The sequence below is a fragment of the Diabrotica undecimpunctata genome, chromosome 5 (assembly GCF_040954645.1).
Source record: "Diabrotica undecimpunctata isolate CICGRU chromosome 5, icDiaUnde3, whole genome shotgun sequence".
In the NCBI taxonomy this organism is placed as follows: Eukaryota; Metazoa; Arthropoda; class Insecta; order Coleoptera; family Chrysomelidae; genus Diabrotica; species Diabrotica undecimpunctata.
Window position 1 is genome coordinate 53,531,948 of NC_092807.1, and position 26,442 is coordinate 53,558,389.

At 32.0% G+C, this 26,442-nt stretch overlaps 1 protein-coding gene across 1 annotated transcript in view; it reads left to right on the plus strand.

The window, feature by feature from the left end:
* LOC140440630 (O-acyltransferase like protein-like) overlaps window positions 1-26,442 on the plus strand; it is a 78,179-nt gene that overhangs the window by 40,402 nt on the left and 11,335 nt on the right. The window contains exons 5-8 of the mRNA XM_072530997.1: window positions 1,939-2,132; window positions 8,382-8,529; window positions 10,389-10,560; window positions 11,860-12,002. Of these exons, the coding sequence (XP_072387098.1) occupies window positions 1,939-2,132; window positions 8,382-8,529; window positions 10,389-10,560; window positions 11,860-12,002 (657 nt within the window). The remainder of the gene's footprint in view (window positions 1-1,938; window positions 2,133-8,381; window positions 8,530-10,388; window positions 10,561-11,859; window positions 12,003-26,442) is intronic.

Consider the following 26,442-nt stretch of genomic DNA (forward strand, 5'->3'; position numbering starts at 1 on the left):
TGTGAAGCTGTCAACACGTTTGATTTTGGCTGTTCTTAATAAGGTTATTAACTCTTTTCCTTTTTGTATTGCTTTGTGGATAATACCACATTTCGAAAGCATCAATTTTGGCGCAGGTAGTGTCTGTGATAGTTCACGACTCAACTCCGTACAACATTATAGAAAAGTTTTAAAATTTAGATCTTGCTTTCGCTATCCTACATTTGATTTCTAAAGGAATGGTCCAAATTTTCATTGAAATACCAAGATCATACCAGGGTAGGTGTATATTTTTACTTTTTCTATTCCTTGACTGTTTATACTGATTCTTCCAAAGATTTTTCTTTGAGAATTGATTGATTCTTTGATTGTTTCTTCTTCGAGATCATAATACATTTTGTTTTCGTAATATTTAGTGAAAGTCCATATTTCTGAATTACGTCTGTGATCCTATCCATTACCTCGTGAAGGGCTTCGTAACTGTTAGCGAATACCACCGTGTCGTCCGCATATCTGATGTTATTAATACATTCTTTGTTAATTCGAATTTCGGCTTCAACACCCTCTACCGCTTCTTGCAAGATTTCCACGAAGTATATGTCGAACAGCAGGGATGATAGTGATCCCTATCGGCCTCACTTTTGATTTTGATATCTTCAGATCCCCCTGCTTGTGCATGGAGAGACGATATTTGATTCTAGTATAGATTGCTAATAATTCATAGATTATAGGTGTCTATTTCAATATTTATTAATATCTCCATCAGCTTGTCGTGCTTTACCCTACCGAACGCTTTATGGTAATCAATGAAGCGTGCATATTATCGCAATTCACATTTCTAGAGAATTAAAGTAGCACTTGTATGTTAAAGTAACCCTCTGTCGTACCCACTTCATTCCCAAATCTAAAATGTATACGGCTGATTTTTCTTGACACCGTCTATATATTTGACTGATATGATCGTCCGAAAATCATTGCAGGATACGGATTTTGTTTTCTGTGGTAAAACAATAAACATCGACTTCAGCCATGTTCTTGGTATTATTTCGCTTGTGAGTTCAGCATATACATTGTTAGATCCAGGATCTTTGCCATCTGTTAGTTGTGATTTTCTTTTTTTTATTCATATGATGTGATTGCTAAGTGTTCATTACATATGTAGAATGGGTTGTTTGGACTTACTATCAATTAAAAACAAAAATTTTTTAGAACTCAATAATGAGGTTAATCATTGTACACTAAATATTTTTAATTTTGCACTTTTTAGATTAAAACAGGGGACGTAGTTTCGCAAAATGATTTTGAGTCGATTATTTTGCATTCAAGTGTATATATATATATATGAGTATATATCGGTCAGATAAATGAAAATTACTGAGTTCTCGGGAAGAACCGCGTTGAGAATTTAATGCTCGACGTTTCAGCACCCATTTTGGAGCCACTTTCCAGAAGGTCGATTTTTAATATCGCCACCCATGAATGATTATATTTTCTGAACATTATTTACTTCTACATTTTACTCTTACATTCATATTCAACTTATTTTTAATAAAGTTTGTAACGTATTCTACATTATCCTTGAAATCGGATCATTTAATTATATTATTTTGTTTTCTCATTATTTTATACATTTTTTGTATCACGGATTATTTGTACAGGTTAACCATATATGTTTTTAAAAAATCTCGGTTATATTTATAATTTCTTGTATACGATAAGTAAGTTCCCACACTCAATAATCCACTTAAGACGCAATTTGTGGAACAATCAACTGCATACTGCCCGGAATGTGGAGGTAAATATCGAAGCTGCTTTACACACGTCTATTATATCAGCTTATTAGTAATACAATCCTGATTAATTTATAATAATTATTATTATAATAGACATTTATAATTTAAAACCATATTTTATGATAATAAAGGTAATATATTGAAATTTAAAAACGATTATTTTTAGTGTAACCCTGTTACGTGGTACATATCAGCTGACTTTCAAATTTATGTAGCCAATATACTAGTCATCTATATCTATTTTAAATTAAGATTAAGTGGACTTAGATATTACCTGTCCCTTCTACTAGGAGCTGTTTTATTACATGGTTTATATCTGTATAACAACGGAGCTGATAATATTTATACACCATCATTAAGGTAAGTTATTTAAAGATACAGATAAATATATGTAACCAAAATCAATGATGAATAGTTTGAATTGGTGTATATATATATATATATATATATATATATATATATATATATATATATATATGCTGTTAAACTGTCCACACATTAATTTGTGTGGTAGGTTATAAAACACTCTGGCGGGCACGTATGCGGAATGGCAGATTGCTGCGAATCTTAGAATTTTGCTCACCACGTAATTTCAGAAATCTGTACGCCTTCACGTACTTACCTAATCGTTATTTGTCATTTTCTCCTCCGTTTAAAGTCCTTTTAGAACGTCAGGTGAGACCTCGTTAGTTAGAATTGATCTTTGATTCCAAGTAATGCACATTTGCAGTGTTATTGATGCCAAGTGCCATATCAAGTGAGTACTCGTTTTGCTAGTAGTGTCATAATAAGTGAGAATAATGTATAATTGCCAATGACTGCTCACGAATTGGAAGAATCTGCCTATTAACTTAATGGATAACTAACTAGAAGAGATAAGGGATGAATTGGTAATAAAGGAATAGGACAGAGATTGATACTTACACAGATCAAGAGGAAGGCATTGTCACAAAAAACTTTTATAAGTAGCAAATCCGAACAGTCAGAAGACGAATTGGGCATTGTTACATATGCTGACCAACAATGTCAAGAGGAAGATAACCATCGGTTTTTTATAGAACGGGATAATAAAACTATTTGGATCAACAAACTTTTCTCCTCAGATACAATAAAATCAAAGAACTGAATGCCTTTAATTTATTTACAACTGACCAAATGATAACAAAATGACTAATGACATTTTGTCGAATCACAAAATATATATTAAAACAAAGCTGACGATATTGTCAAAAGATTAGTTGCAGTTATAGAAAATACAATCAACTGAGCTTCGCTTCGTCAATTACAGGACTGTAATTACAGTCACATAACATCACCCCCATCCATCGTGAATTCTGCCCTTCATAAGGACACAGTCTCTCGAGACAGACGACCTTATTCTTACTTTGTGGCGTTAGTGGCAACCTATATACAATGTCGTTTATCTTCTTAATAACCAGGTACAGTCTCTCCAGGGTTGCTGCAACTTGGGACTTATATCTTTTCTTCTAGTTGGTTGGTAGAGCCAAACTGCATCACCTTTGTTAAAAACACCAGTCGTGGATTTTTAATCAAACCTAGCCTTCATCCGGTCACTGGTGAGTTGTAGCTTATTCCTGGTAAAAACGTAAACCTTAGCTAAATAACCTTTTAGGCCATTGACATACTAGGGCAGTATCTCGTGATCCACTCATCTGTCTTGTAGATTGCATTGTAGAGTACTTATATTCATTAGTTACCATCTCAGTAAAAAACAGTTTTAACACAAACACAGAAAATGACACTGGTATTTTCACTATTGCAGTTCACATCTTAGGTCACTTTCATCGTCGTCAGTGTCTGACCACGTAATGTCAGAATCATCTTGTCCAACATGTGTGATAAGTTTAGCCAGGTACATCTATTAAATGTTCTTTTCTAAGGTACTCCTGTTCTACTCCAAGAACGTGATCGTAAGCTTGTTCCATATTTCAACACTTCCATCTGCTCCGAGATTGTTAAATTTTTATTCGGCAATCTGCCTAACGTCTGACACTTTAAACGACACATTTTTTAATTGTACATGATTTTTGACACTACTACCCAAATTTCCTCAATCATATTTAGGGTGGTATGGAGGAAGACGTAATATAATGTGTCCTTGTTTTGTCATTATTTTGTATACTACATATTGTTTATGTGTTGGTTTATTTAATTTAAGTTTTGTATAAACTTCGGGTTTTGTATCGGGCACTTCAGAAGAAATGCATTTTTCTGTGCGTTGCTGCATGTTCTTTTTTTCCAAGAAGATGTAGGAGCCGTTTCACAGCCTAAATTGTGGTAGGATGTGTTGTTCAATACAAGCAGGGTTTTCTGGTGCAAGTTGGAAATTAACTTTTCTTAAAGTCATTTTGTAAAGTTCTAACCAGATTTGAAGTTTAGGAGGAAATTTGGAACAAAAACCTTTTTTACTTCTGCATGTTCAATAATTAAACTCTGACCATTGGCAACAGGAGCCTTTAAACAGTTGTTTGAACCATCGTCATATGATTTAGATATTGTATGACTGCTATGGAGATACGTGTCATCAGTATAGATAATATCATAACCATTTGCTCTATATTTTTTTTTATTTTTCTTAGATCGTCTATTTTTTTGGTCGAATATCCATTTTTTTATCACTATGTTTTTGTTGTGCTTGGTTTTTTGCCATTTTAAACCTAATTATCTTACTACTTTTCTGAACGACGTAATAATTGAAAAGTAAAGTATATTATCTTAAACAGCGTTGTAAACAGCTGACATTGTAGGTCTGCTGCCATGAATCGTTGCGATGTATGAACCGTGTTTCTTATAATTTCTTCCTCGTAAATATCGACGTTTGTTTTTGGTTTTAGCTAATTAATTTTTTTTTTCTGTAGGATTTAAAGATGTTTCCTCTCTTTCCTTCTTTAATAATTGTTTGGACGCTACTTTTAGAACCTCCAGTGACTTCAACAACCATACAGAAGATTTCGTGTTATTTCGTTCTTGCTCCATTTTAAACAATTGATACACGTTGTAGATTATCTGTGGGCCTTGACTGTTATTCATTGTGATGTAGGCACTGTAAAGGAAATAAAAATATAATATATTTTAATTAAATAATTATGATTGACCTAAAGATAAATTAAAAAACATCAGGTGTATATTCGGTCAGTGGTATAAAATTTGTTGATTTTTCCATAAAAAAAACACCAAAAAATTAACCCGACCAAGATTTAAAAAAATGTTAAGATTAACTATATACCCATCAAAAATAAGTATTGAAATTTTTATTGTTATCAAGAAAAATTATTTTTTAATTTAAAAAAAGTTTACTTTTTTATAATTTTATTTCGTGCTTTTAGAACATGATGTGTAAAACACAGATTTCAAAAAATATCAGCGCTTCATGCTATCATCCTATTCTAGCAGCGCTTTCAATACGAGACTCCAGAAAAATACCCCGGTTAAAGAATTGATAAAACGCCAGGTAGAATTTTTTAGATAAAAAAGCTGAATTGCAGGATCGTATTTACATAAAAATATAACCAATTTTGAATTATTGAATAGCTCATACGGTCGAACATATATGTATACCTCTTATATAGGATGTCGTAAAAGAAGTGGGACGGTCGAATATTTTGCAAATTAAACCTTAGATCGGAAAACTAAAACACACTTTATATTTTTCCAACATCTATCGAATATCACTAAACACGACCCCCAGCCTCACTCTCCAGAGCGGTGGAGGGCAACTTTAAAATCTTAAACGGAATCCCTGTTTTTTATTTAATCGCAGATTTGGATTCCTCATAAAAAAACTGTAACATTTATAAGAAACATTTTTTCAAATTGTTGATAGATGGCAATATAATCGGAAAAAAACGGTTTATTGTTAGACGTTTAGTAAATTATGGAAACGGTTTAATATATCGAGAAATAAATGTCCAAATGAAAAACTAAAAAACACGAGATTATTATTTTTTTAAAATCTATCGTACGGCACTCAACACAACCCTACACTCTCACCCCCTGTGGTGGGGTGGGGTGCAACTTTAAGATTTTAAATAAGAACCCCCATTTTTATTGCAGATTCTGATTCGAAAATGTTTTTCTGTAATTACTGCACCATCTATCGCGAATCGTAAAAAAATCAAATAAAATTTGTTTACTTTTTCACGTAGAAACCTAATCTGCAATAAGAAATCTGGTTAAGATTTATAGGGTAGCAGTCAGCTCCAGTCCCATGCGAAGGGGATACAAGAGCATGTTTGCTGTTATTTAATAGTTTATTGGACTAGTTAATGAGCCGACCCGATTTGGTCGACTTATTCGGGATATACATCTTAAAAGTACCGGTCCCTTAAAGCTGTAACTGCGCATCAACAGTTACATAGCTAGCTGGTCGATAGGACTATTTACAATTAAAAATAAATTCCTCTCATATTTCCTGAATAATGGCAAACCTATCTTTATTTTTTCTTTTAGTTCCTGTGGTTTTTTCATCGAAAATTAAATTTTTCGCAGCTCATTGTTGCTCTATAAACGAAGCCAAACATTTTGGAATCAAGCATCTCTCTGCTATGAAGATGGTTATCTTTTTGTCCTCCAGAAAATATAAGTAGTCCAACAAGAGCATTCAATTCATTCCTTGTTACGAGAGAATTGGTATGTTTAAAAACTTTAAAATTTTTAGACTTTACGCTGATTTGAGTATTGGTGTGCATTAGCATCTTTTGTCTGTCCAGATATTCCTTCAACAATACGCAAAATATTCCTTTTTGTAGTAGGTTTCCGAAGATTAGATACAGTACACCAGCTATGACCATTTTTGCCTTTGAGACTCGTAGTCAAATTGGAAATATGCAGTTCAGCTTCGTCCACAATGTTTTTGATTTCTTGCTCTTCAACTTGTTAAAAACACACTTCTTCATTACCTTTTTCGTTTTGATGAGGCTGAGTTATTATTTGCTGAAATGAATGGTCTTGTTGACTGTTTGAATGTTTTCACAAAAGAAATCTCATATTGAACTCTACATGAATTGCTAGGCATAGAAACTGGAGTAGAGTGGTTATTAGCCTTCCTTTTTTTCATCTTAGAACTGCTACACTTAAAATCTCTGCTTTCATCACCAGAAAATTCTGGCTCGGAGTACCTATTTAGACGGGCTGAAAGATTTTTGTACTCTGTCTTCACTTTCTAAATTAATAAAAGTTTCTCCATTTGATTGTAGACTACTCATCTAATTCACCCATCAATATTTTTTCGGCCTCCAACTGGAATTCTAATTGGGTTAAGGGTCTTTTATCGTCAAATTTTCTAGCCATTTTTTAATTAAATTGTCCGTGAATAAAAACAGAAATATTAACAAGATAAAAAAACTTACATTAACACTAGTCTTTTGTAAAAAAATACGATGCAACTGCGATCTTGGGGTTAACGACTGCACAAAGAAAGGCAACTACACTGTGAATATACACGACAAACTGATTACCAAAGATACTCAGCTACTCCAATGCCTAGGTGAGTGTTCTAGAGTTAAAATACATATTAGGTACAAAGTTTTCAAAAACCTCATTATTTGCAATTTATTCTCATTTCATTGTAATAGAACGGAAACTCAAAATTATTCAAATTCAATTCAAAATTTAAAACGTACGGATTTATTGTATTTCCAATTCTACAGTCATCGGTTTTGAATGCAACATAATTTGGTGAAAACTGTTTATGCTTTTTAAAAATCTGTACAAGTAATGATGTTCACCACAATTGGCAAAAATGGGAGTTCTTCTTCTTCTTCTTCTTTCTTTATTTGTTTGCTCGCATCCTTCTGTATCTGCTTGTGCATTTGGTAGTATTGCAGCTCGTCTTGGCCTAGGCAATGCTGCAACACTAAAAATCCTTAAAAAACTAAAGTGTTAAAGTTTTGTTTTTGTTTATTTATCTATTTTTTCTACTTGGTCTTCAAATGAGGTAAGTCCTCAGTACCCAATTGTACTGAATGAGCACTGGAAAGAAAGAATATATACATATCCTCTTGATTTATACGGGCCCAGTGCTCATTCAGTACACTGGGAGTGCTCATTCAGTGCTCATTCAGCACACATTCAGTACAAACTGGGAGTTATGGAGTGTTATTATCGCGACTCGTTTATGGAATGGGGTGCGTGCGAACAGCTTACCGACTTCGTATAATTATGACCGAAGTCCCTAGCTCTTAAGCTAACGTCTAAAGGTAGAAAACTATCATTAGTGGTAATGTGAAGTAATGTAAATATGTTTCTATCGATGATTTCCCACCTCTAATAGTTTTATCTCTTTTTATTTCACCACATTATGTTTTTCATCTTTGGCGTTACTTTGCCGGGTCTTAAAACACTTATCACTGTATATATAATACTTAAAATCAGATATATTATTACCAATAGGAAAATATTTGTGTGTGGAATCACATTCCGCGACAGCTAAAGGATTAAATAGCAAAATACATTTTGCTAATTTTCTTATATATACGTATATATATATATATATATATATATATATATATATATATATACATATATATATATATATATATATATATATATATATATATATATATATATATAATTCACTTTTAATTTTAGAAATCTGGAAATGAGAAACTTTGGAAAATCATCTTCAATTGTTGTGTCGTACATGTCAACCAGCTCTATTTGGCCTTCAAGTCTTATTGGTATTATAATGGCACATATTTATTTCGGTATTAGGAACACTTCCATCCGTAAATCAAAGGTACATCCCAATAAATAAATAATATAAAAGATATAATTAAATTTCTTTTTTAAAAAATTACACCTAATGCACTACAGGTAATATATTTTAATATATGTATATACACTCGCGATCATAAAATCCGGGTCATCTTGAAAATTTCAAGTTTCTGGAATATTTTTGCCTCTGGTGCAGGAATAACCTTTTTTTTAGGCTAACGTATTTTTTATTTGTCATCAATGTTAGTTTTGAAAGAAAAAAAAAACGGTTTTTTATTGTTTTTATTGAAAAAGCAGAAAACAAACCAAATTGTTGATAAAACAGGCATACGAAAAAAATGGAAAATACAAAACGTGGTGAAATGTCAGTGAAATTTCAATGACTAATATCGTGTATTATCTCCACTTGCTCTAATGACCTCTTGCAGACGACGGGGCATACTCTCAATTTTTTTGCGGATTACATATTGTGGTATGCTATTCCACTCTCTCACTAACAGATCCTTAAGGTCCTGTTCGTTGTTAGGAGGAGATGTTAGGGGTTGAATACGTTTTTTCAAATCGTCCCAGACATGTTCGATGGGATTCAGGTCCGGAGACCTAGCTGGCCAGGGTAACCTCGTAATTCCAACCTCGTCCAAGTATTGCATACTGATCGTGGCAACGTGCGTTCGCGCGTTGTTCTGCATAAAAACGACGTTTTCTCCAAGCCTTGCCATGGTATGCATAACATGTTCTTCCAGAATCTCCGTAATGTCCCTTCGTGCAGTTAATGACCCATTTTCGATGAAGGTTAATTCTGTGCGGAAGTCGGAAGATACACCTCCTTAAGCCATGACCGAGCCTCCACCAAATGGCATTCTTGGAGCAATGCAAGCTTGTGAAAATCATCACCGGTTCTCCTTCAAACTCTTACACGTCCATCGGATCCAGTTAGGCAGAAACGGGATTCATCTGGGAATAACTTTTTGCTCCAATCATCAATTCCCCAATGCGCGTATTATCGAGCAAAAGCTATTCGTGCAACTCGATGCGCCAGGCGAAGTGGCGGTCCTGTAGCCATTACCCGAGAAGATAGTCCAAAAGAACGAAATCTTCTCCTGACTTTTGCAACGATAACATTGCGATTTCGTACTTCCTGTAGACAATTTCGATGCATAATTGCAGTGGAGGTCCGGTTTCGTAAGGCCTGAAACACAAGAAAAGGGTCATCTCGTACCGTGATTATTCTTCTTCGTCCAGAGCCAGGTCGTCTGGATAGCAAACCCTTCTTCTGAAAGCTTTGAAGCACTCGTTGGACCGTAGAAAGGCTTACGCCAACAGTTCTTGCGACTTGCCGTTGAGTGTGACCGTCTTTCACAAGCGCAACAATTTGTGCCTTTTTAACAACAGTCAAAGGTATTTTTGGCAAAAAATAAACAATAATAAACACTAATAATGGCTCTAATAAACACTAATGGAGGCAATAATAAACGTTATTTCGTTGCGTTTGAACAGAAAGTCAAAGCACAAATGAGACATTTAAAACAAGCGGCAGTTACAGGAACCTATCATTTTGGGAAGTGTGCACTTTTCCGCCAAATCGGCACCATTGAAATTCTTTGGTGCAAAGGAAACCGCTAAGCCGACAACAATTCTCAGAAAGATGTATTAGTTTGTATTTGTGTTATTATTATTTACGATAAAGCTCGTTAAAAATGAAATATCGGTGATTTTCAAAGTGACCCGGATTTTATGATCGCGGGTGTATATATATATATATATATATATATATATATATATATATATATATATATGTGTCTTCATATAGTATTACATACTAATTACATATATTTTTAATTTTTTGTACATGTTTCATCGAACATTTATTTTTATTTTTAGATAATAATTTATTTATGGGCGATTATATTTTTCGGTCTTCCTGCTATAGCCTTATATTTTAGTAGTACCATTCCAAATGGGTATGCCCCTATTATATTAGGATCAATCGTAAGACCTTTATATACACTAGGAGTGGCTGTGGGGATTTTAGGAATGTCTCAAAATATTGGTGGTAATATATATTTATTTAATTGTAAATGATTTATTAGTTTATAAAAGAAAGCTATTTATTGTATATTAAATTTACTACCGCGTTCCCAAAAGTAAGGAACAGCCCAGGTAAATAAGAAATCTAAACCTAATTGACCAGGTATTTGACGTAGTGTACATACCTAGAAACAAATACTTTTCTTTTTCTGTTGTAATTTAGGTGGTAGTTTTTATTTATATTAACACTAAAGTTATAAAAATATACATGTTTAGTATGTATGCTTAATATAGTCTGGCAAATATCAAATGAAATTAGCCATCCAAAATCACGGGCCGTAGGTGTGAAATGTAGCCGAAATCACGTGCTTATAAATATTTTAAAACAACTAATTAAAAATATCTATTATTAAATTATGAAATTAAGTTATAAAAATTACCTCCTCATTTGTTTTCAGTTACATGTAAAATAAGAGAAACAAAAACTGTTAGCGACAGAAACATCGTAATAACTATAATGACGTTAATTATATACATTTTAATTTTGATTGGAAAATTGAAAGAAACAAAAATTGCAACACATAAAGTTTAAAAAAAAAGGAAATTAATCTGAGTATTATTTAAGGACAGATTATTTCGATTTATGTTAGTTAAACTTATAGACCGTCCGAAGTTTGTGCACGATTTTATCCCTTATCTCTTTAAGAGTATTAAAAGATAAAACCAAGGAGAGTAAACTGTGTGAAAACTTTGTGGTTTCCAGGGAAAACTTTTGGTGAAAATTGAATTTTGGTTTTGGGAAAAGTTTTTTTTTGTAAAGAAATTTTCTCCCTCATGCCATTTTACGAACCGATAGAGGAGTATTGATTCTATTTTCAGAAATTCTGCCGTAAGAGCTACCGTTGTTCTAAGATTGTTAATTTTAACTTAAACATGTAATGTTTTTAAGTCAATGTCCGTAATTATCTCTTTCATGCCACTTAAAAGTTTGTTAGTTTTCATGATAAGGTATCTGCAAAAAACACATATTGACAAGTCCTGAAAAATTTTACCTTGTAAAAATTGCGGAAAATTCGATTTCGAAAACACACCCTGGTTAAACTTAAATTATTTTTTATCACATATGACATTTTCAGTACAAAAAAAGACAAAAGGGATAAAATTGTGGTCGAACTTCGTATTGAAATCCGACATTGATTAGCAGTAAATCGTAAATGTATAACGTTATTTGTGTGAGAAACTGAAATTTGTTACTGTACAATATAAATGATAATAGAACTTGAAGTTTTTGTATCGTCATTGATTTTACGTTTATGTGTTTCAGGTGCCATACGAAAGTGGTTGAAGGCAAAATATGTAGTATTTCTAAGTAATTTTACTTACTGCGTGTACCTCACACATTTTGGGATCATTATAATTTTAAATAGGTATACTTATTCACCACTTTACGTAAACTTCTTCAGAATGGTAAGTTAAAAGAAAGTTACACTCTTATTTTTATTTGAATTTATTGCAGACTGTAGATTTCAAAGGCGTCATAGACCTTTCCACACTGCGACCAGAAAGATTTTTCGTGTATAAATATATATCGTATTTACCCTACATCTATGTTTAGTAAAAGACAACTAGATTTCCAAGAAGGACTTCTATTCGTTTAGGAGAGATATTTGATACTTGGCTAGGCTACAGAGAATATGTTCAGCTGTTTCTTCGTAAACTGTTATTCTCAAGATCTGCGTATTGCTCTTTCCATTATGTCCATTTTACAAAGCTGATAATATATTAGTGATCTCTATTTAGTGAAAATAACTGTAAAATTACTCTAAACTCAGTCTTCTGAAGCTCTAAGAGTATTGTTAGCGATTAGACTGCGTAGCGATCAGTTGGGTTACAATAAGATATATTCTATTTTTGTAATAGATTACACCTATTATATAAAATTCGAAAAAGATTATATGACTTGTATATACTTTAAAATATAGGTCAAACTAGCAATAGGTATATGTTCTCAAAAAAGTTGATATTGTGTAAACTTTTATTAAAATAGCTAAGAACTGTCAGCATGCGACATGCCATCTTCAGAGCTTTCTATAAAGAACAATTCTTTAAGAGAATTTCTTATAATTACACAGACCAAAAAAAATTACGTCTTATAGGAGGTTATAAACATCTCATAAAAGAGTTGTTATTAACAAATATTACAAAGAAAAAAAAAACATTTAAAGTCAAACGCCTCTATTATAGGCGCAAGACAACTTTAAAAAGTTGTAAAAATCATATTTAAAAGTGCGTGGTATACCAATGGCTACAGCTTATTTCAAATCGAGTGGCGAGCCCTTCCACGAAATAGTTAATTGCGCAGACAATAGATAATCTATGATCAGACCCATGCAGTGGCGTTGCAATATTAAACAAATTAAATTATTTGAAATCGCGCTAATTAAAAAATTATTACTCACTTAAATGATAAATGGAGTTTGATTGTACACAGATTGTTTTATAGATACCAAACTTTTTGTTTGTTACAATACCATCTTTAATAATTGATACTCTATAAAGTTTGGTAAACGTTAATTTCTAATTTAGTATCAGTAACCTTAAAAACGTAATTATAAAGTTATTATTAATGACTATTTAACGACTCGTTAATGACATACAAAAAACTGATAATAATTATGAAAAAGACAGAAAAGATTTTATTTCACGTTCAAAGCGTCTATGTATCTATTGATACGTATTTCGCTTTAATAAAGCTCATCAGAATAGTTATTCATAGCCGTTCTTAACGTGAAAAATAAAATTCTCTGTCTTATTAGAAGTAACAATAACATGACTTCGTTATGGACGCAATAGCGACATCTGATAGAAAAATCGGTAAGATAGTTTCGAAACAAATTCAGATTTCTGCTTTAATCTGGAGCCTTCTAAAAATTGCAAGACATGACCAGACGATGATAAAGATGTTAAAGAAGACATGGGGAATCTAAAATTTGCTAAGAACGGCTATGAATAACTATTCTGATGAGCTTTATTAAAGCGAAATACGTATCAATAGATACATAGACGCTTTGAACGTGAAATAAAATCTTTTCTGTCTTTTTCATTTTCTTCGGATCTACTCTGTATGAGTACGAGAAACAAATTCGTTAGGATTTCTGCCTAGATGAATAGACATGTCGTGGAATGCAAATTTTAGATTCCCCATGTCTTCTTTAACATCTTTATCATCGTCTGGTCATGTCTTGCAATTTTTAGAAGGCTCCAGATTAAAGCAGAAATCTGAATTTGTTTCGAAACTATCTTACCGATTTTTCTATCAGATGTCGCTATTGCGTCCATAACGAAGTCATGTTATTGTTACTTCTAATAAGACAGAGAATTTTATTTTTCACGTTAAGAACGGCTATGAATAACTATTCTGATGAGCTTTATTAAAGCGAAATACGTATCAATAGATACATAGACGCTTTGAACGTGAAATAAAATCTTTTCTGTCTTTTTCATTTTCTTCGGATCTACTCTGTATGAGTACGAGAAACAAATTCGTTAGGATTTCTGCCTAGATGAATAGACATGTCGTGGAATGCAAATTTTAGATTCCCCATGTCTTCTTTAACATCTTTATCATCGTCTGGTCATGTCTTGCAATTTTTAGAAGGCTCCAGATTAAAGCGCAAATCTGAATTTGTTTCGAAACTATCTTACCGATGATAATAATTACTTTCGAAAATTTCTAGTCACTAGTAATTTAGGCTCATTATGTTGTCGAGTCTCAACAAGAAAGGTGCTACCACGCGTATTAGAACTATTTTGTAGAATGGAGATGGTTAAGTGTAATACGAGTAAACAGATCAGATTGACACCAGAATTAAAAGGAATAGTTTACAATGTATTTAAATATATGCAAATACTATTTCCTGAAGATAATCGACACAATATTAAACAACGTGTGAATAAAGCTACTGGAGTATCTTTACGTACAGTAGAAAGGATCATTCAACAAGCGAGTATGTTAACAAACGCAGAGTCAGATAAAACACTAAAATTTCCAGCTACAACACTTGCTAAAAGGAAAGCAACGGTGACAGACTTGAGGAAGTATGACAAAAAGTTTATTAGAAATACCATTCATTGTTTTCATGAGACTTAACGTTGTCGTGTATCATTGAAGCTTTTGCGGAAAAGGCTTGAAGAGGTGTACGTACGAGTGGACTGGAAATGTGAGTTCTCTCTACAGAATTGTGAAAGATTTGGGATTTAAATCGAAGAAAATAAAAAATAATCGACGTTTATTAATTGAACGAAATGATATTCGTGATCTACGTAATAAATATTTGGACAAAATTAAATATTACAGAAGCGAAGGTAAGTCAATTGTATATATTGATGAAACCTATGTACATGCAGGACACGCTACGCCAAATAGCTGGACAGATGACAGTGAAGCAAAGATGACAGCAAAGAATTGTTCAAAAACATTTCAAAATGAAGTAGGTTGTTTATCGTATACAGTGGTGATGAGATGGGTTTCATATAGTTGATTTTTAAGTCACGAGCTAAGATAGGAGATTATCATGATGATATGAATTTAGAAAATTATGTAAAATGGATGAAAGAACAGTTAATCCGTAATTTGCCTGTTGGATTTGATGTTACTGATAATGCGTCATATTATAATGTACAAATTAATAAAGCACCCACCAGTAATTCCAAAAAAATAGATATGATACCTTGATTGACAGAAAAAATTTACCATTTGTAACGTTAATGTTAAAACCGCAATTGTATGAAATCATCAAACGACAGAAGCAAAATCATATTCAATATAAATTTGACAAAGTGCATTTTTAATGTTTATTTTTAGTTAGAAGACGTAAAAGTGTTGGTGTAACAGGAATTTGCTAGAGTAACTGTAGATAACTGAAAGAAAGTGTGTGAACATGTTGTCAAGGTTGAAGATAAGTATTTAAAAAGTGAACGTCGCATAGACGTAATTACTGAAAAATTAGGAATTGGATTGGATAATAATATAGGTATTATTATGATCATCATGAACAACAAAAAACCGTATCTAATAAATTTAATAACCAGAGAGAGGGTTGAGTTAATGTCCAAAATGTTTAAAGGATTTTTAAACGTAGGGTATTGGCACAGAGAACATTAGAATGCATCTACTGTAATTTTATAATGTGTCTGTCGTACAGCTCTCCATTTAGCTGATTTTATACAGTATTTTCGTTGAACTGGCAACGTTGCCCTAGAAATTAGAATGACATATGACATACTTGAAAAACACTATTTTCGGTTATATGAGTTGTACCAGTTTGTACCATGTAACCTATGTGAATATAAGTTTTCCAAACTGTCCTGTATGTATGTTTTATTTTTTTTGCTTGATTAAAATTATTTCGTATATTCTTCTATTTAACTTTGTAACGTTTAAGTGAGTAATAATATAAATAATAAAGGTTTTAAAGTTAAAACTTTCTTTGTAATTAATATTTATTAATACTGTAATTTGTAATACGAATCAATGGTTTCACATACATACAATATATGTATGTGATATATTATAATAATATGTATTAAAATGTAGTACAATATTGCCAAAAATATAATCTAATATCATTGTTCAATAAATTTTGTGTACCTATCTTTAACAATTTGATTTAAATCACACGTATTTTCTGGAACGCCACTGCTGTGTTTGGTGAGGCTTTACTACTCCTAGAAATTTCCGCCACTACAGTTGAAACATACTCTACTTTGGTGAAATCCTATTATAAGAAGAAAGTTTTTTCTTAGCACTGTCATCAACCTGTTTATTATCAAATAACACATTTATCAACTTATTACTTTGTCTTTGTATAGATTCACTAGGGTGTGTCATCAATGTCAGAAAAAATAGCTATTATTAATGGGTTGTTTAGAGAGTTCTACAATTCTTAGAACTCTTCTTAATTAATCAGTTAATCTACAAGTTCTGTGAGATTTTTTAAGAATTTTTTGTTTTATTTATTAGGTATGCTTATCTTTATTAGGTATGTCAAATGCAAAATTTATTAGGTATGCGTGATACTTGGCCGATTTGAAATTAGGTTCCACCCACGATGCGCATTCGACCACAACACAATTTGTCCTTATTATTTTTTGGCCCTTCGAAGTGCAAGGTACTTGTATAGTCTGCGACAAAGTTTTTTTTATTTTACTTATGTTTAAAGTTACTGTGTGTTGAAGAAATATCGTATTACAATAGATTTGACATTTTAAACAAGTATTGTTAAGTATTTTAAATTATAAACTTGGATTTTCATTCAAAATTAGAATACAAAGTCTTGTCTGGACAAACGAGGGAGGTAATAGCAAATGTAATTATTTTTATGCAGAGAGAAGCGATGCAAAATCCGAATGTTAAAGATTTTAAAAAAGTTCAAGAGCGTGCTTCCTTAGCAACGGGAGTAAGTATAGCCACTATAAAACGAATCTCTCGTGAAATAAAAATATAGAGGAAGGTGCTTCTTCATCATTTTCGACGCCTAACAAAAGAATGAGATCTGCCCCAAAATCTAACTTGGGCGATTTTGACAAAGGTTTACTTCGGCATATAATAATAAATTATTATGTCACGGAAAAACGAGTTCCTACATTGCGACGTATAACAAAAAAAATTAATGATTAATATTACGACAACTCGTATAACGTATAAAAATTAAGTAATAAATGTTTCGTCGGTATGTTCCAGGTATAAGATTAACTACTGTTCTTTTATTCTTATAAAGTTTACTGTAATTCAAATGTAAAGGGTAAAAGAAATATTAAATTAGACTTACTCACAATCAATTTAATTTAACTATCTAGACGACCGGTTTCGCTTTTTATAATATGCAAAGCATCTTCAGGTCTCGATACAAAGTTAAATAAATACTGAAATAATAAAGCCATATTGGGGTGTTGTCTAATAAAGATAAACAAAGATAGATGATATAAATTATATAAATTACAGTAATTATGCCAATATTACATGTCTGTGGTTTATCAAAATGAATAAAATGTTTAAGCAGACAAGGTAAGACCCACAAATTGGTAAATAGTCTATTAAACTGCAATGAATTAATAAATGAACAAATAAATAAAACATTACTTACATGCCGGTACTCTATTAATTGATGGTTGAAAGAACATGGTTCAAACTATCCTGTATTGGTGTTTGGAGAACTCAAGTCTGCTATTGTAATTGTTTGACAGTAAACGGGGAAGTTCTTGAGGGGACAGATTTTATCCAATGAAGTAGAGATAGGTGTAATGTAATTGTTTGTTTGATGAAAGGAATGTTATATACCATTGAATTATTTAAAAGTTATTTATATTTATTCTGGAGATATATTTATGAAATATGTGTTATTTATTGAGATTTTATTTAGAAGGTGACTGTTGTGAGACAATAAATGTGATTAGATGTACAAATTCATTCATAATTAATATCGTAATATTGGCATAGTTACTGTAAGTTATATAATTTATATCATCTATCGTTGTTTATCTTTATTAGACAACACCCTAATATGGGTTTATTATTTCAGCATTTATTTAACTTTGTATCGAGACCTGAAGATGCTTTGCATATTATAGAAAGCGAAACCGGTCGTCTGGATAGTTAAATTAAATTGATTGTGAGTAAGTCTAATTTATTATTTCTTTTACCTTTTGAAATGTACTCACACAAGCAACACATTCATGATTCAAATGTAAAGCTTTCATCTCTGCCAATATTCCTCTTATAAAATTACAGAACGAGACATTTATAAAAGTGTTCGAAAAAACTACCGCTTCAACATGACTGAATGGTCAATATTAATGAGTCAAATAAAATATAATTATTGGAAGAATTTTTTTACCAAGTAACAAAAACAAAATATTTTGTATTTTGAGAAAAATTTCCAAAGGAAAAATTAAAACGTCAAAATTTCATACAATATAGACATATCATAGAACTTCCATTAATAAATAAGGTCACTCTCTGTAAACTTGTAGTATGGAGTGTACCAACGAGGCGAAGAGACCGAGCGCATTATGTATCTCTTTTCCTCCGAATGCTTTCTTACTTAATTTTCTACGCAAGTGGACAAATTTGTCAAGTATCACCTTAAATTTGACAAGCTGTAATATTACGTACCCTCCGTTGGTCGCGCGATTTTTGGGTTTTGCTGACGAGTTTAGTCACGCGTTCGACGATAGTAGACCAAGAGTTTTTTATTGTATAATACTAAATTTTGACAAATTTAACAAATAGTGGTTAAAAACGTGTTTTTCAATGTCTGTACTTTGATATTAGATACGTTTTGTTCCTTAGCTTTGGTAACTTTGAAAATGGTAAAATTAAAACCGAGGTCGTGCTTTTTTGTGTAATTGAAAGTGGTCACAAAAATAAACTCAATTTAGTTAACAATACAATTTTTGAATGCTTTTGAACTTACCTATGACCAATAGTAAAGAATAATAACGAAATGTACATAAAAGTAAACAAAGTACAAAATTATTAAATGGTAAACGTGACACAATTTTAGTCCGTCAAACATTTAGTGCAAACATCCCTGAGTTGATCCTTGCATGCAAATTTGCCACATCTTTGGCATGACCTTCTTGTTGACTTATTATGAACTCATGAACAAATACAAGATCCTCCCACGTTAGTTGTTAGAATATTAGGGGGAGGGCGCACGACGTCTTGAACTCCAGGCAGTACGCGAGCTCGTCGTCTAAGTTCTCTAGGCAGGGAAGGCATAATTGATCTATATTTAATTTGGGGTTAGTGAATAGTTATTGTGCTAAGTTTTTAATGTAGTTGCTTCATGAAACTTTTTCGTTTGTGTTATTAGCTTGATATATACATCAGGCAGTATATCGCAGATATATTTAACGGATTAAAAAATATGCCAATGGACCACCGATTTGTGTGCTTTTTACACCTATTTTAGTATGGTTCTAGAAGGTAACGTTTCGAGTTTCTTCTTGTCTCCAGCTTCCGGGTCAATCGCATTATCATTTTGCGTAGAAGAAATTAATAGAACACACTTATTTTTTTAAGGACAATAGGAAACCATGGTGAAATTTTTCTGAAAACCAAAGAGTAAAGTTCGTTCTCCTCTATTTTTCTAGATAAGAACTCTGATATCAACGTAACTTAGTTTTTCTCTTCTAATAGTTTTTTTGTTAGTAGCACACTGGTAAACCAATTGACCTTGTGTTTTTTTCCTTCTACAGAGTGTAGTTACCTCAAAACTAAATCTTCAGAAGAATTACTTGCATGGTCCTTCGGGTTGTGTTCCAACGTAGGTTTCGAGATTAAATGTGTGGAAGGTCTTTGCATCCACTAATGCGAACATCTTGATTCCATATCTGGCAGGCTTACTAGGTATACAGTATGATGCAAATGTATGGAATAAATTCATTATTTCAGAAACAGGCGACTTTAAAAAAAATCTTAAAACATACCAATTTAAATTTTTGAATGACCATCAACTAATATATATGTGTTGGCATTACGTCATCAGTGTCGGCGTAATGACGTAATCGACGATTTTTTTAAATACAAACCGAGGTCACGCGACAGCTAATTTGAAAGGTCTTTTTATCGATGTAATCTCTAACGATGTAATCAGCTGAATATTTATGTTTACAGGGTTGACGAAAATTATGAACTTTGTTATTTAACATGGAACTAGAATAAATATTCATTTACTGAACTAAAATATACTAAGAAACTCCACTGGGAATAAAACAAAATAGTGTTTTTAGCTGGTTCCGAAAAAAAAAATGCATTAATAACAAACAATGCTACATTATAATCTGAAATTAATTATTGTAGTAAGTATTCTAAGTTATTTTTGAAAAATATTTAAATTTATATTGTCATTGACTCGTCTTTATTTGTCAATGATCTGTGAGTCTGTCAAATAATAGACGTCAAATTTTTACTCTTAAGCATTAATAACAGTATTACAAAACTAAAACTAACAGAAACAGAACGAATCCCGATTTTAATCATGATTGGTTATGGAGATAGAGTGAGGACTTAAGCAGAAGTTCGTAATTTATTTAATGCTAAATACTCCAATCTCGGAATAATTACTCAATCAACAGTAAGTAAAATTGAAAAAAAAAAAAAAAATAGAGAAACGGTCCGTGTTAAAGATCTTCCCAGAAGTAGTAGAAAATCAATATCCGAAGCCAAGAAACTGGACGTTGTACTGGCGTTTCAAGAAAATCCCCATACCAGTTTTAGGCACGTCGCACTAGATAAAAATGTCCACCAATCAACTGTTGTAAGAGTGCTAAAATAGAAGTAATAGAAATAATAGAAATAAGACAAAAGGTACTTTTTCTGATGAAGCGTCTTTTAAGCTGAACGGTCACGTAAATCGCCAGACATATCAATACTGGGCAAGTGAAAATCCACATTGAATGGAAGAGTATAAGACACAATATCCCGAGAAGGTAAATGTTTGGACCGGCATTATAAACAATCAAATTGTAGGGCCATATTTTGTTGAGGAAAACTTTACTGCTTCTTGTTATCTAGAATTTCTTCAGGATTATTCGTTGCCACATCTGAATCAGCTATTTTCAAATAGAAATGATTTGTGGTACCAACATTATGGGGCTCCCCCACACTACGGCGTTGAGGAACGAAATTACCTTAATAACGTTTTTCCAGATAGGTGTATAGGTTTAAGGGGGCCCATCGAATGACCACCATTGTCTCCAGATTTAACTCCGTCAAACTTTTTTTATGGGGATATCTAAAGAGCAAAGTGTATCAAAATCGACAGAATAATATAAGAGTTGAAAAAGCCTATCAGAACGGAAATTGCACAAACAACACCTGAAGTCATCGAAAACGTTAGGAAAGAATTTATTGCCCATCTATCACATTGTATTATTGCTGAAGCTCGTCAATTTGAACATTTGGTGTAATTTAATTGTATTTAAGTTTACATTCATTGTAAGTTAATTGTATTAATAAACCAACAGTTTTGGTTAACCCTCTATAAATAAATATTCAAATGATTATATCATTGGAAAGGCAATAAGAAGACCTTTCAAATGAGCTGTCGCGTGACCTCGGTTTATATTTAAAAAAATCGTCGATTACGTCATTACACTGACACTGATGACGTAATGTCCAACACATAAATTTATTCCATACATTTGCATCATACTGTATATTGTTTAATACTGCAGCGACCCCAAAAAGCGATAGTTGGTCGTCTATAGTCAAAAATTTACTTTTACTGAAATTTTTATGGAAATTAGCTTCAAATATTTCTAAGACTTTCATTATGGATATTGCTACTAGTTTATCTATTTCCTTTATTTCGTTTATTGTTCTGATATCATCAAATCTCAGGCATCTTTTTAAAAATCTAAACCGTTTTTCGTTCATTGCAAGGTAGCACGTTCCAATACCACTATCTTTTGAATTGTTCTAGAGTTTTTAAATATTTTTTCTTGAACTTCTAAATGTCTCATTCAAGAACAAAATTCCAATAAATGCACGAATTTTTCTATCATCCGTTAATCTAGCATCTCTATCCCTTTGAAACCTTTTTTTTAACTTTTTCAATATATGTATTCGTCGACGTAGTTATTATTTCAATAATTACTTTACTTAGGAAAAGTTTTAAATAGTCAATTCCTGAAATCGCATTTTGTGAATCACCTTTGGGATCAGGAAAGTGCTATAGAATATTATGAGAACGGATACGTGTTAAAAATTCTTATTGTTTTTTTCACTTAATCGTTTTATCTTTATCCTAGTTATAATTTTTATTGCAATTGTCTTCTCTTCTGATGAAACCTTTTGTTTAGAGACTGTTTGGTAATCGCTTTTCTCTATAACATTCTATTCTACTTGATCCTTATCTTCTTTATCCACACGACTTTATTCGCCACTCCAAAAATTTTCATACCATCTCCTAAACTCTTCTTGATTTGTATTACTTTGAACTCTACATCTTTTGGGATCGGGGCAGACATAATAATATTATCTGTTCATCTGTAATGTAAAATAAAAAAATAAAAATCAACTAATCACACATACATACACACCAAAACTCTCCCCCACCCCCCACACACCCATACCCTCTTAAAAAATATGCAAACATACTTACCCCCTCTCATGTTCTCATGTTCATAATTTTATATATTATTATCTCAAAATAATCCACTTTATTTTAACTGTCTTATTACATACAATAACTAAATTTATTATGTCAAAGTAAAAAATTACTTACCTAAACTATTTCACAGATAAAAACTTAAAAATTATTAGAACCCTTAAGCTAGCGGGGACACATAAGTGGAATCAAATTTAAGCTACGCCATATTTTTCACTTATTTTTCACTAATTTATATACTCTCTCCCACCCTAATAATTTTTTACTACCTTAAGGGGAGCGATTCTGCTGGCTTAAGGTTCAAGCTAGCAGAATTAAAAAACTTTTTTTCTATAGCATTTTTTTTTCAACCATTTTTTAATAATTTATTACCAACCTAATAAATTTTCACCCCCAAACCTGCCCCTAATAGGAGCGATTCCGCTAGCTTTATATTCAAGCTAGCAGAATTCCAAAAAAAAATTATTTATCATATTCCACAATTGTCTGCTAGTTTTTTACGAATTTAATACCACACTAGTAATTATTTACCCCACAACTACCCCTTATGAGAAGTAAATAATTAGGTTGGGTTAATATTTAAGGTGAAAAAATGTTCTTTTACAAGTTCACTGTCCTCTATTTATAACTGAAATGAAAAAGTTTTTTGTTAAGTTTTTACTAAACTTTAACCACCCTGATAATTTCTTAATTAATCTTATTTGGGAACTTTCCCGCTAGCTTAATATTCGAGCCAGCGAAATTAAAAAAAATATTTATGATATACCACAGTGTTTTGCTAGGTGTGTTGTGTTTTACGAATTTATTACCACCCTAGTATTTTTTTATCTCTCGACTAACCCTTGTGTGAAGTTAATAGTTCTGCTAGGTTTAAATTAAAGATGAAAAAGTTTTTTTTTTAATTTTTCTGTACTCTATAAATAAAATAAGAGACTGCTCTGGTAAGTTTTTACTAAATGTTAACCAACTTCACCAATTCCACCAATTCTACACATTTACGCTAGTTGAATACAAAGCAAATCTTTTTGGCAATATGAGATACTATGTACGAGATTCTCATGTACGCATATATTTGGCAACATTACACTTGGTAAACGGATCCAAGTGACAGCTGTGACATGACAACCAGACATGGACAACACACTTAGGTTAGGGACTCCATGTGAACAAGAATAATAATGTTAATTTATATATCCTTATAAAGCTTAATAAAACCTGTCGTAAGTAGCTTTATGTTATATTTTGTCCCACAGTCCTAAAGAAGCATACATTACACCGATATCTTAAAACATATTGATAGGATGTCTGAGGTAGATAGGCCATGTAATGCGGATAGAATAAAATGACCTAGCTAGAAAAATGCTTCTTGATAGGTCCATTGGTCAGAGAAGAAGAGGAAAACCTAGATCAAGGTTCCTTGATAACATCGATGAATACATGAGAAATATGGGAATACGTTCTTGACAGACAAAGGCGATGGATAGGGACGACTGGAGAGAAATTATTGAGGCTAAGACTTACGTAGGGTTGTAAAGCCAGAATGATGATGATGATGTCTTAGTCTACATCAGGTTATAGACTAATAATAGAAATGTCATACCCTACTCCGGGTTCTACACTAAATTTAGGGCATAGTGCAAACAGTTGTTCTACATCTTTAGGTTAACCTATATTGCTTAGATTTTTTAACCAATTTGGTTTAGTTTTTAAGAAATTGTTTTGAAATTTGTTTCTTAGTTGAGTTGCTTTATTGTTAAGAAATAATTTATTATATGCTCTCAGTTGTCTACTAGAAAGTTTAGTGAAAATTGATAAGGTACATTTTTTAATGATAAGTTTTTTGTATTTATCTAATTGTTTATTAGGTTTAGCTATTTTTTTATGATTGAAATTGATCTTACAATTTAGGAATTTTGTACTCAGTTGTTATGTAAATTATTTTAATGTCAAATCCAGTGCTTGGGATTGCTGTCTATAAATAAGATTCTCTATAGGTTATGCAGCTTTCTGAAGATGAATTCGTAGGTAAGAGTACGGCTTTAGCTTTTAATATTCAGCTGCTAACTAAATGAATACATTTTCGATATTTATATGATGTAGAGTAGACAGCTGTGATCACCTTATTGTAATTTGAAAGGTATGGATTTTCATGACACTATCAGTAGACTAAGACTACAACCGAAACATTTAAGAGCAGCTACAATAGTGTAACAAAATGGTGAAATTGTATAATTTACAATATAAGATAAAACACTTTCTTGTGTGAGGTTGCAGCATAAAGTTATAAAAAAGGTCTCGACATGTTCTTTGTAGTGAATAGAAAAAAATAGAAAATAATCCTGAAAAACTTCCTTATACACCACTTATAAAATCCACGTTTATATCTACATGTGGCAATTTAAAAACTATTTATTTAATTAACAAGCATTTAAGAACAAACAATTATTAAAATACACATATTAGGAAGAACACATTATGAAGTTGTCATGTTTGGACGGGGCATATTAGTTGTCAAATCCGGAAGTGTCTGTCAGAGAACAATGACAGTTTTTGGTTGAGAAGAAAAGTTATATTTAAAATATGAAAAGGGGAGAGTGTGTACCTTGGGTCAATTTTTAGTTTTTATTTTTTTCTAAATCCTAAAATTATATATTTGCAAAGTTTATCCAATGTATTAGTTACTTTGTTTATTTGGCTACATGCTTTCTTTTTATTGACACATTTTAAGCTTAGTAGTTGGTTAAAAAATATATTTTAGCAGGCCCTTGCATGTTGACCCAAGGTACAAACTGGTAATGTACCTTGGACCAGCATATATTGTACCTTGGACCAGCATTATATTGTACCTTGGGTCAGTTATAAAAAAAAAATAGAACAAATCTTGAAATGTTTTATTGAATATCTCAAAATAATCAGAACATTATGATTAACTAATGATTAATTTAGTAAATAAAAACTTATTTGACATTACATCCGCTAAATTTAACATTAAATTTCAGGTGCGCATCGTGACGTGCAGTTCCGCTTATTTTGTGCGGTTGTGGAAATTTACGTACAATATCATTGCGTAAAAAATCATAAGTCTCGGTTGAGTCGTTTATAAACTTATTGGAATCTAGAATTCTACGTAAATATCTAAGTTCATTATTAATTCCACTGTTCAGTATCTCGGCAACATAATAAACAAAAGATTTCTTCCCTGCCACTTTCACTAAAACAAAGTCTCCTTTTTTAATCTCGTTATTTTCAGACAAGTCATATATTTTTTGGTCATTTAATAATTCTTCTTCTCTAGTTACCAAGTCCTCAAATGTACCTCCATCACTTGAACTTGATTCACTATCATACTTAGCAGCTCTCTTTGGCACATTTTGTATATCTTCTGTCGCTATTTGCTTTGTAACTGCCTGCACTTTCTCAAATGATACCGTCTTTCCCTGTTTAAGCGTAGCTATTTCATCTTTCTCTGGAGTATCGGTAAGTATTCGTGACTTTCCTCTTGCTCTTCCTAACTTCTTTTTGCGAACAGGTGCCTTTGGATAGGGTCGCAACATTTCAGGTGTAATAGAACTTCCTGAAGTTCCTGCTTGACGAATATTTGAGGTAGAAGGAGTAGAGACTTCCATTTCATTAACTGTAGTTTTAGTTTTTTCCCCGTCCTGTTCAACATTGACTTGCTCGCGACTGTCAGTAAGCTGGTTTAAAGGACGATCAGTTACATACGAAGACAG